This window comes from Rhinolophus sinicus, chromosome 7, assembly GCF_057876585.1.
Source record: "Rhinolophus sinicus isolate RSI-liver-muscle chromosome 7, RSI-T2T, whole genome shotgun sequence".
NCBI lineage: Eukaryota > Metazoa > Chordata > Mammalia > Chiroptera > Rhinolophidae > Rhinolophus > Rhinolophus sinicus.
Window position 1 is genome coordinate 54,818,812 of NC_142507.1, and position 12,068 is coordinate 54,830,879.

The following is a 12,068-nucleotide window of genomic DNA, read 5'->3' on the forward strand; positions in this document are numbered from 1 at the left end:
CCCTCTATCGCTCACGTTCACTACGCTGCCAGTGAGTGAGCGAGACCTCAGGCCTTTCCTCTCCGCTAGTACGTGCCAGGGGCCGGAACTGTGCGCGGTGCCCTGGAATTCAGGAAGTACATGACTGAGAGAATGAGGGGTCAACGTAAGAGTGGCATTCTGTTTACCTCGCTAACTGCTGCTCAGCCTTCAGGTCACAGGTTAGGGTCCCTCTCTCCGGGGAGCTGGCTGAGTGAGGCCCCAGAACCCTGTACTTTCTCTTCTGCTTCCACAGCCCTCGTAGCAACTGAATGACATTAACGTACTTTGTTTAGGCCCCGGCGGCCCAGCGGCTCCACTCTAGGTTCCCCGAGAATAGTGAGCCCACACGCCTTGTGCCATCACGAGACCCACAAAGGAGAATGAATGCCTGGCAGACAGGAGCTAGGCCACCACTCTTGTTGATTAAATATATATTTGTCAAAAATTTGTTGAGATGGTTACTAGACTTATTGTGGCGATCACGTTGTAAGGTATAAATGCTGACTCCCTGCTGTGCCCCTGACACTAACATAATATTGTATGTTGTATGGCAACTATGATTAACGATGAATTAGAAAAATAAAATAAAAAACAGCAGTGAGTGAATTATTATAATTAAATACCTTATTAAAAGGTCCTAGATTACCTATCTATTATTAAACAAATTTTAAAGATGTAAAAAAAAATTTTCTTTGTTGAGTGACCCTAACTAAAGTTTAGGATTTTTTCCCCTTTTATTACACTACATTGTTAACAACTAAACAATGCTCAGCTTCCCCATCAAGGTAGCTTTTATTTTTCAACTTTACGAATAATGAAAACTAGGAACAAAAACTTGTCTTTGAGGGAGCTCATCATTTCCTCTACTATTCAGGTTTTTAATAACAATACCTATTAGCATCTGTGTGATTACTACGTGCAAATCACTTTGCTTACACTATAATCCCATTTACTTCTTATAATAACCCTATGAATCCCATTTTATAGGAAGGGATATTGAGGCTTAAAGAGTTTACTTGGAAAATCCAATGAAACGTATGGACCTTCTCTTAAAAACTACACACAAGCATACACACATATAATTTTCCTTATAGCACCAGAAGTTTTACGGATTTCCTAGAGTTAATTTACAAACGTGTACGGTTGAGATCTTTGATTAAAAAACTCCTGACTTACAGAGAGCTTCCATATGAATGGGCAGTGCTTCCGCTTTCATGTTTCTATCTTCTCTTCAATTCTTAAGACACTTTCTAGACATTACGAGTGCATTATCTAGGTTGGTTTTATGTCATTTTATATGAATAGAAGCAGCTTTTATAAAGTTACTTAAAGGAAATCTGCAAAATGAAGTCCCTCTGAATTTTCAGTTAAATTTTGTGAAGCTGATAATTTGGATGCTTAGATTTTTGAGACATACGGACTATTCTTCCTGCAACACAGAAGCATTTATAATTATCACATTAGTATACACTAAAAATTCTGCATAGCTACCAACATATCTAGGAGCCGTTCCTCACTAAAGAACTGCCTTTTTGAGTTAAGAAAGATAAATTACTTTTACTGGTTTCGAAAAGATGAGTATGAATTGAGGCAAAGACATGCCTTATCTCACTTCTTCTCACATCTACCGAAGATGAAAACTTCCAAGATAACATTTCAACATACATTTATAAAAACAAAAGCCAGTAGACCTACTAAAAGTTCATGTCCACGTGCCAGGCAACCAGTGGGCCCAATTATCGACTTCTCTAAGCCAGCGACAGGCCGCGAGGGCCCCCTTACCTGCCGAGGTCTGGGCTGGCCTCCCGCTGGAAGGCAGAAGCTCCTTCCTGTGAGGCCGACTCAGTGACGTGTCCTGTGCAGAGAACAGTCCGGGACTGTCAGGTAATTTCTTCCGGCCACTGGAGTTAGGGTTTGAGACTCTGCAGCTGCCTACTGCGCTTGTGAAAAGGTTTGTGTGTTCATCGCTGCTGGCCAGGTCAGAATTGGGAGTGAATCCGCCAAGGGATAAACTTGGAGAACTTTCCGAACAGTCAATCTGTAAAGGTGTCTGCAATCCCAAAGCCAAAGGATTAGATTCTGAAGGCTCTCGGTGGACCCACGGTTCTTCTCTGGTTATTAAGCTTTTTGAGGGAGAGAGATGAGGGCAGGACATGTGACACCGGTGCTTTTCCTTATGCTTGTATCGCTCTCCGACAGTGTCCTTTCCGAATCGATAGCGCTTTAGTGACTCCAGGACGGATCTGGAAGAACCAGTGTCCATGGAAACCTGGGGCTGCTCGGAGGACCGGTGTTCTCTGTGTTTGTGCCGGTGCCTGTGTTTGTGCTCCACCATCCAACCATAGGCCATCTCGGGGGGGACGCTGGGGTAGGTGCTCATGGAAAGGAGGGGAGTCCTGCTGGTGGTAAGAAAGGCCTCCTGGCGAAGCAGCTTATGCTTCTTCTTATGGTACTTGGTGGGATTGAGAAGCAAGTGACCGGCATGCATGTAGGAAGGAGGGGGAAGCGGAGTGGTGAAAGAAGGGGACGGCGGAGGCGGGTAGAGAGTGGGGGGGTACCTGCCATAGTAACCTAAGCCTATGGGGGCAGCGGTAAGGGGTGAGGGCGAGTAAGGCATGCCGTAGGAGGGATAGAATCCGGTACTCGAAAGAGGAAAACTAAGGCTGTGCATAAAGGGCATTTCAGCCATCGCCTCCCTCATCTTAGGGGGTCTCCCTCGCTTCTTTTTTAAGTCCGGTTTTCGGATGTAGTGCAAAGGGTCTAAGGGGAAAGAAGGGTGTGTATAGAAACTATTGAAGTTGATCCGAAAAATCGTTGGCAGGAGGTCTCGGGGGATAAAGTGATGGCTTCGATGGGTGATTCGAATTTCACTTAGACGACTGATTAATTCCTCCAGCTCTGCAATAAAGTCTGGATCCTGTCTATTTCGGAGTTGCGGGTATTTCTTTTTCCGTTTCCGTTTCTGCCTTTTCATCTTGTCATAGCTGAGGTAATCATGACTCCTGCGCTTACATTTGTGTTTGTGTTTTTCTTTAAGACTGCTGAGGACTGTCGAGGTTTCGGGGGGGATCAGAGACACGTGCTCAAAAGAATGCCGCCTCTTTTTCTGCCCACAGAATTTCTCCGCCCTGTCCGAGGTGCTGTTATTGTCTGTTCCGATTCCACTGTCGCTGGGAATGGTCTCGTCACTGTGTGACTCACTAATGGGAGAAGGAGTGGCTTCTTTCAGAGATGTGAGCTCACTCAAATGCGAGGGAGAATTTGGCAACAGAGTCGGAGGAGATAAGCGCCTCCTCCCCTTGGAGGCCTTCTTCATGGCCAGAGTCGGGATCACACTGCCCTGTCTGGAGTGTAAATGCAAGTAGGGCACCGCACTGGGCTCCACGAAGCCTGCGTCGCTGCTCACAGGGCTCTGCCCCCCGCTAGTCCCAGAGGACTGGGAGCAAACGGGGGACGGAAGGATCTCGGAGCTACTGGCAGACGAGGGCAGTAAAGGGGGCAGCGGCTGTCCGAATGCTGACCCGGCCGCCTGCTGAGCCGTCTGCTCAAGAACAGCAAGGCTGGTGGGGCTACCAGAGAGAAGGCCATTTAAGACAGTTTTGGGTTTCCGGCCCCTCCTCTTTCCGATGTAAATGGTTCCTTTCTTGCTGACATTGATCTGCTGGCCCAATTTAGAGCCGAATGTGGCAGCAAGACTTGACACGGTGTTATGGAGCTTGGATTGCACTTTCCCTTTATTACTTGATTCTACAGAGCTTGAAAGAATCTGATTCAACAGTTTCTTTCTCTTTAAAGTCTTCATTTTATTTATTTTGCGGATAATTGTTTTCATCAACTGTCCATTGTTTCTCTTTGCAATTTTTTTATCTGGGTCCATCTCCAGGTCCCTCATACTGCAGACAGGGGGCCTGGGACTGTCATCTAGATCTTCTGGATCTTGCAGCTGGTCCTCACTCTCGAAGAAATCACTGCTACTGCGATGGTGGTCACTTTCCGACTCGAGCTTGCTTGGACTTTCGGTGGCAACAAATGGAGCCACTGACAGGACAGGTGGCTTCATCTTGACTGGGGACCTCATCTGCCTCTTAGGTCGGCCTCTCTTTTTCGGAAAAGGAGACACAGACAAACTTTGTTTGAAGGAAGGAATTTCAATTTCTGGCTGCAAAATTGGGGGTTCTTGTTCTTCCTTAGACTGCAAAGAGAAAACTTTGGAGGCAGGGATTTTTAAAGTCCTTTTAGGTGGACCTTCCAGTTGCGGCATCTCCTTCGCTTTAGGTCTCCCTCTTTTGGGCTTGTAAATATCAGACAAGAGGTCACTAGGGACACACATGCTGGAGGTCAGTTTGTGAGTAGCAAAAGACTTATGAGATGGTTTTTCACTGTCAGTCAACAGAGCAAGAGACGGGGTGGTGGATTTGCTCAGCTTTGGCAACCGGCGTTTCAGGAAGTCGTGATCTACAAATGAAGACGGTCCAAGGTTTTTCATGAACTTGGCTGGCTCCGAGTTACTACCTGATAGTGAGCTACAGGAAACGTTTTTAAAAAGCTCTGATCTTTCTAATTCTAGCCCTTTTGGGGACCGGCACGTGCTTCTTGCCACCACTTTAGTCCACCGAGTTTTTCTTCCTTTCCTTTTTTTCAATGGTTTGGACTGCAGACTGGAGCTCAGGCTCTCAGCAACATGGCAGTGCTTGTCAGGTGCAGCGACTGCACCCAGCTTTAGGAAGGGCTTGCTGCTGAATAAACTAGTGAAATTAACAACTGAAGGGGTAATTGTATGAATACTGGGTTCAGAACTCAAACTTGGCTTTTTTCCCAGAGAAGAGCTTATTCGTGGAATATCTATATGTGTAGTTTTGGAATCACTCAGGTCTTTGTCAATCCCTTTACATTCAATACTCATGCTATGACCGATAGACCTATGACCAATGTTCAAGTGGGTACCTTCAGAAGTAAATTGGTTCTTTCCACCAGATTCAGAAATTTCTTCCATTAGTTCTGTGGTAGGACTTACAAGTAACGGGTTAGGAGCCAACTGTGAAGAACTTTCAGGTGGACTTCTGGTTAAAGGATTTACAGACACAGTAGGTGATGGGGAAGGGAGAGTGCTTTCTCCTACTGCACTGAAAGGGGACTTAGCTGTAGACCCGTCAGAAGCACCTCCCATCTGAAAGTCTGGAGAAGTGCAATATGCGGGAGGCTGCTTTTCATGCTTTGAGCTTTCATATGAGCCCCTATCGCTGGATGAGAAACTGTCTTGCTGAAGGCATGTTCCTTCATTAAACATCTCTTTCTCTAAATTGATGATTTCTTTTCGAACTGAGAACTTTTCCAATATGCTTTCTTTACTCTGCCGTATGACGCTCTTCTCAAACGTTTTGCTGGCGGCACTGTCCTTCAGGGATTCGGACAGCTCCTGGCTCTCATGAGCACTGATGTTCGCGCTACAAGACGCCCTCAGGGGCTCCTGAGTGGGGAGCAGTGCCTCGGCTTTCAGGTTCAGGGCCTCTTTACTGACCAGTCCTGCCACAGGACAGCTCACTAGTCTCTTGCCGATGTCCTTACTAACTAACCCCATTGCTGCATTGGCCACAATCTTCTTTGCACAGTCCTTGGCCACGAGGCCGACAGTAGAGCCCAACTTCTTTCCTAAGTCTTTGTTAACCAGTCCAACCACAGTGCCAAATCCTAGCTTCTTTCCAGACTCCTTATTCACCAAACCTGGGACGATCCCGATTCCCAGCTTCTTTCCTGAGTCCTTGCTCAGCAGTCCCACTGTAGTGATGGCCCCTGGCTTTTTGCCCAAGTCTTTATTAATGAATACCGCTGTAGTGCCAGTTCCTAGCTTTTTCACAGAGTCCTTACTGACCAGTCCCACCGCTGCATTAAACACCGGCTTCCTCCCAGGATCCTTAGTGACCAAGCCCAGCGCTGTGCTGATGGCTGGTTTCCTTATGAAGCCCTTATGGATGACCCCAGCCACAGAGCCGACGCCCGCGCTCCTGGTCAAGCCCTTGCCCACCAGTCCTGCCGCCGCAGTGCCAGCCCCCAGCTTCTTCGGTTTTGTCTTGGAAGACTTGGAGGGAGGACAAGTTGCAATAAGCTGTGCCAACTTCTCCGTTACACTCGTTCCTCCATTAAGTAATGCTCTGTCCTTTAAGTCAGGATCCCGGCCACCAACCAGCGCGGAGGCCGCTGCATTAATGTAATCTGTCATTTCGGAGTGGACTGGAGAAAGCTTCTTAGACAAAGGATTGTTTTCTCCCTGTGAATGAAGATGGATGCTTTCTTCAGATTGGCATTCAATGGCGGCAACATCACCTGCTTTCTTGTACAATTTTGAAGGGTCCTAAAATTTGAACAAGAAAAAGGTTTCAGAGAGAGTAAAGCTTATACCACTTCAGTTTAGTATTACATTTGAACAAACTAATCGATCACATCTCAGATATAAGATAGGCAATAGCGCTTTAAAAAAAAAATCTAACTGAACTAGAACAAATAATCCTAAAAATGATATGGAATCACACACCAAAAAAACATGACTAGCTAAAGCAATCCTGAGAGAAAAAACAAAGTTGGAAGTATCAAGCTCCCTGATTTCAAACTATACTACAAAGCTATAATAATGAAAACAGCATGATACTGGCACAAAAACAGACACACAGATCAATGGAACATAATACAGGGCCCAGTAATAAATCCACATGTATATGGTCAATTAGTCTATGACAAAGGAGGCAACAATATACCATGGAGAGATGACAGGCTTTTTAACAAGCCGTGTTGGGAAAACTGAACAGATACATGCAAAAAAAGAAAGAAAGAAACTGGACCACTCATATACCCCATATACAAACACAAACTCAAAATGGATTAAAGACTTATATGTAAGACCTGAAACCATAAAACTCCTAGAAGAAAACATAGGTAAGCTATCTGATATCAATCTGAGTACTATCTTTTTGGACGTGTCCCCTCCAGCAAGGGAAACAAAAGCAAAAATAAACAAATGGGACTTCATCAAACGAAAAAGCTTCTGTACAGTGAAGGAAACCATCAAGAAAACAAATACAACCTACTGAATGGGAGAAAATATTCACAAATCATATATCTGATAAGGGGTTGATACCCAAATTTTGAAGGAACTCATACAAGTCAATTACAAAAATAAATAAATAAACAATGCAATAAAAGAATGGGCAGAGTAGATGAAGAGACATTTCTCCAAAGAGGACACACAGATGGCCAACAGGCACGTGAAAAGGTGCTGAATGTCACTGATCGTCAGGGAAATGCAAATCAAAACCACAATGAGATATCATATCACACCAATCAGAATGGCTGTTATCAAAAAGTCAGCAAATAACATGTGTTGGCAAGTATGTGGAGAAAAGGGAACCTTCATGCACTTTCGGTGGGACTACAAATTGGTACAGCTACTATGGAAAACAGTATGAAGGTTCCTCAAAAAAACTAAAAATAGATCCACCATACAACCTAGCAATCCCACTTCTGGGTATTTATACGAAGAAAAAGGAAACACAAACTCAAAAAGATATATGCACCCCTACGTTCACTGCAACATTATTACAATAGCCAAGATATGGAAGCAACCTACCGTGTTTCCCCGAAAATAAGACCTACACAGACCATCAGCTCTAATGCGTCTTTTGGAGCAAAAATTAATATAAGACCCGGTATTATATATTATATTATACCTGGTATTATATTATATTATGTTACATTATAAGATAAGACCCAGTCTTATATTATAGTAAAATAAGAGCCGCTCTTAATATTAATTTTTGCTCCAAAAGACGTGTTAGAGCAGATGGTCCGGCTAGGTCTTATTTTCAGGGAAACACGGTCGGTATCCAGCGATAGATGAATGATTACAGATGTGATACAGATGGACAATGAAATATTACTCAGCAATGAAAAAGAATGAAATCTTGCCACTTATGACAACACAGATGGACCTGTTGTATTATGCTAAGTAAAATAAGTCAGGCAAAGAAAGACAAATACCATATGGTTTCACTTATGTTTGGAATCTAACATAAGACTTATAGAAACAGAGATCAAACTGATGGTTGATGGGGGGTGTGGGAGGGTTGGGAGGATGGATAAAAAAGGTGAAGGGGAATATAGTCAATAATATTGCAGTAAGTTTGCATGGTGACAGATGACTACTAGATTTAGTGTGGTGATCACACTGAAAGGTATAAAAATGTCAAATCACTACATTGTACACCTGAAACTAATATAATACTGTATAGCAGCTATACTTAAAATTAAATAAAAATAAAAAAACCTAATAATGTTACACGAATGCCAAAGTATGCTAGTTCTACTGCTGCTATATCAGAGGCCATCAACATGTTATGCTGGTGGACTTTCAACCATGTACACCTAGTTTTTACCAGGTATTTAGAAATATCCCTGTGATATTTTGTGACATTGCTTTTAAAAGGCAATTAATAGTCTACTTTCATCTTACTTTAGACTGACTAAATACACATTAGCATATGAATGTACTGTTTTTGAAAAGAGAAGTAATATCCCATGGTCCTCTTTTCAAATCATAGTTTATTGCCCGCCTCCTCCATTGATTTCAAACCAATACAGGACAATCTCAGACCTACTTCCACTCCTTTAACTCTTCTCAATTATAGTCTTTAACAAACAATCAAGTTCTCTCTTAATTTGAGGGGTCTAGAAAAGACAATAAGATACATTCATATTTTCTTTAAAATGTTTTTATATAAAATCTTAGAGTTGGAAGTAACTTGCTATATAATGCATGAATCCTCACTATACACTTTACAAATAAATTCATTATTTTTTACAACAGTCTGTTTTACTTTTGGATGACAAAGGGTTTTTTCTTCACATTTCAGCATAATTTTTTTTATTGAGGTATAACTGACATAAACAATTCTTAACTATAAAATACAAACGAAAACACATACTGTGTTTGTGACTAGAAGACATAAAAATGACAATATTCCCTAAGCAAATTTATAAATTTAATGCGATCCCAAAAAAATACCAAGATTTCTTTGAGTGATAAGAAAAATTATAACATTCATTGGGAGAAGTAGACAAGCATGAATAGCCAGCAAAATCTAAAAATAAGAAAAGCAAAGGAATAATCGTACCAAATATTTTTTAAAGCCTCTACCATTAAAACAGTATAGAACTAACACATGAAAAGACAAAAGAACCAATGGAACAAGACAGAAAACCCAGGAACAAATTGAAGCATACATGTGTGAAAATGTGCTGTATATAAAATGGTATAACCCTTATAGAAGGGAAATTAGTAATAACTAGAAAAACACCACATCCCTTTACCTATACTTTCAACCAAGGAATCCCACTTTTAGGAGATTTATCCCAAGATACTCTGGCAAAAACAGGACGTCTCCAGAAAGCTATAAAATGTACCAATATCTTAATAGTAAAGCCCTAAAATAATCCAAATGATTACCTACTGGAGACTGGCTGAATAAACCAAAGTACATCCGTAAAACTGAGTAGTATGAAATGCGGGGGAGGAAACACCAACATCCTGCTGTTAGCACAGTAGTTATATCATGTGCTATCTTTTGTATAAGATGGGAATGAACGGAGGCAATGTAATCAGTACATTACACCTGATTACATTAAAAATGGAAGAACAAGGCAAAGATTAATAAAAACAGTGACGTATGAGGGAAGAAACAAGTCTACAAGTAAGATTTCTGCGAATCTGCTTTAGGTTCTGACTTTACAATTAAGTCTTTCACATATTTAAGAAACAAAATTATGTCATAAAGAAAAATATCCCAACTCTCTAAATAGTGAAAACAATGGAAACAAATATATCTATCAAATTAATTACATAACTATATGGAAAATAATTATTCTGAATTACTTTAAAACAGTGATCACACTATACATTCTAAAGACAAAAAGACTGACAATAAAGATATCTTAAACTGCATCCAGTGAGCAAGATACTAGCGGTAACATTGGTTCATTTATTTTAAACCTAGATGATTGATAGATACATAGATCAAGTAAGTTACTAGTGAGTGTTAATAGGAACCAAAATTTTGGAAGAAAAAAGGAGATACAATATAAAATCAAACAAGTAAAAACCCAGTAATTTCACATTAAAATTATAAATACAAGAAGTGCCTCTCTTTCTCTCTCTGTCACACACATACACCCCTACCTCTGTTCAATGAAATATCTAAAAACAACGAAAACCCAGTAGCAACGAACACCTCTAACACTCGAAGACTCTGGTCTCCCTAAACAGCATTCGTGTTAAAATGCACCAGGGCACGTTGTACAAAGGACTGTTTCCTAGTGTTAGGTCAGGAATGTACAAGATAACCCTGGTAATGGGTGCACATCGCTAGCGTCTTCACTAGCGTACTAGTCACTCTACTTCTTAATTTGAAATGTACCATAGAGAAATACGGGTAAGAAAAAGTTTTTCCCTGGAGTGAAGTACAATCTACCTTTCCACAATTTTCATTTACTGATCTGAGTCTCACATTCTCGAATCAGATAGAATAAGTCTAATTCCTCTTCTTCTCAACAGCTTTTCACACATTTGAACTCAACCAACATATTGAACCTTCTGCCCCAAGCAGTTCCACTTCTTTCTGGTCATTTCCTGAAGTACATGTTTCTGTCTGTCAATATTCCTCTTTAGACATAGCAACTAAAATAGAACAATACAATCAATATTTGCTCAACTCAGAATTAAGGGAACTATCTCTTCTTTTGGACTGGACTCGACAATTCTGCCCAAGAATAAACTGGCTTTTCTGACAGTCTCTGATACATATTAAGCTTGTAATTAAAGAAACCCTTACATTTTCTTCCCATTCTATTAAAGAAACAATACTCCCATTCTGTACTTTTACAGTTATTTTTAAAAATTAAAAATTAAAAGGCTTTATTATTTTAAGTATTAAATATATTTATGTCTGAAAATCATGACACTTTCAAGTCCCTCAATATTGTTTGTGACACCTTTAAAAATCTGTTGGTCCAAACTATGACTACGTGATAACATGGACACAGCTCACCGACAAGACTGAGTGAAGGAGCCACAACAAAAGCGTCCACTCCCGACTCCCTCTACATGGAGCGCAAGACCCACCAGCATAACGGATTATGATGTTAAAAGTCAGGTGTGGGGCAGCAAGAGGAAAGCAGCTCACGGAGCCCTGCTGGGTGCTGGTAACGTTCTACTTCTTACACTGGATGCTGGTTACATGGGGTGGCAGAGTTTCTGAAAATTCACTGAGCGGTTTTACTTAAAATTTATATGTATGTTACACTTCACTAGTAAGTTAATTTAAAAATTCTGTCTAAGAGAAAAGTACCCAACTCCCTTAACCTGATGAAGAATTTGTACTCAAATCTGGTTTTTCACCTTTGTCAGAAATAAGTATCTCAGATTAATTAATATCAGGCTAAAACACAGTAAGTATCCCACAGTAAATGATCGATGATAAAAAGGGGGTTGGAGGGAGACATACACAGATAATTTCGTTTGGGTTTCAAAGATCTTTTCTTCTAAATCCTGACATTAGATAAACTGAGTGAATAAGATAATATTATAAGCTATTGAAAACTATATTTCACACCAGTAATATTATTCTATTGCATTTCTAAGAACCCTTTAAAATGACAACTAGCAATAAGAGGTATCATTTTTAAGAGAGTATGTTATATATTAGCCAATGAAAAAGAACTATCAAAATATCCCATTAGGCATATAATTTTTTTCAACATGAAAATAGTTTTATTCCAAATATAAAGTATGCTCATTAAAAAGAGACAAAGTATGACTACTATCATCCATGTATAAATATTTTTACAGTTCAGATATTTCGTCATGTACCCAGAAATATACACATGTACATTCTTTTATAAAAACAGGGCCAAAAAAGCTTGCTGTTTTGTTAGCCTACTTAATACAAGGAAGACACCTTTCTATGTAAATAAATCGAGTTTGATGATTAATTCAATCGTTTCAT

At 40.7% G+C, this 12,068-nt stretch overlaps 1 protein-coding gene across 4 annotated transcripts in view; it reads right to left on the reverse strand.

Annotated features, from left to right (window-relative positions):
- The window catches only part of ASH1L (ASH1 like histone lysine methyltransferase), a 142,512-nt gene that overhangs the window by 63,239 nt on the left and 67,205 nt on the right, over positions 1–12,068 (reverse strand). For all 4 annotated transcript variants that reach the window (XM_074318857.2, XM_074318858.2, XM_074318859.2 and 1 more), the window contains one exon: positions 1,804–6,370. In XM_074318857.2, coding sequence (XP_074174958.2) covers positions 1,804–6,370 — 4,567 coding nt within the window. The remainder of the gene's footprint in view (positions 1–1,803; positions 6,371–12,068) is intronic.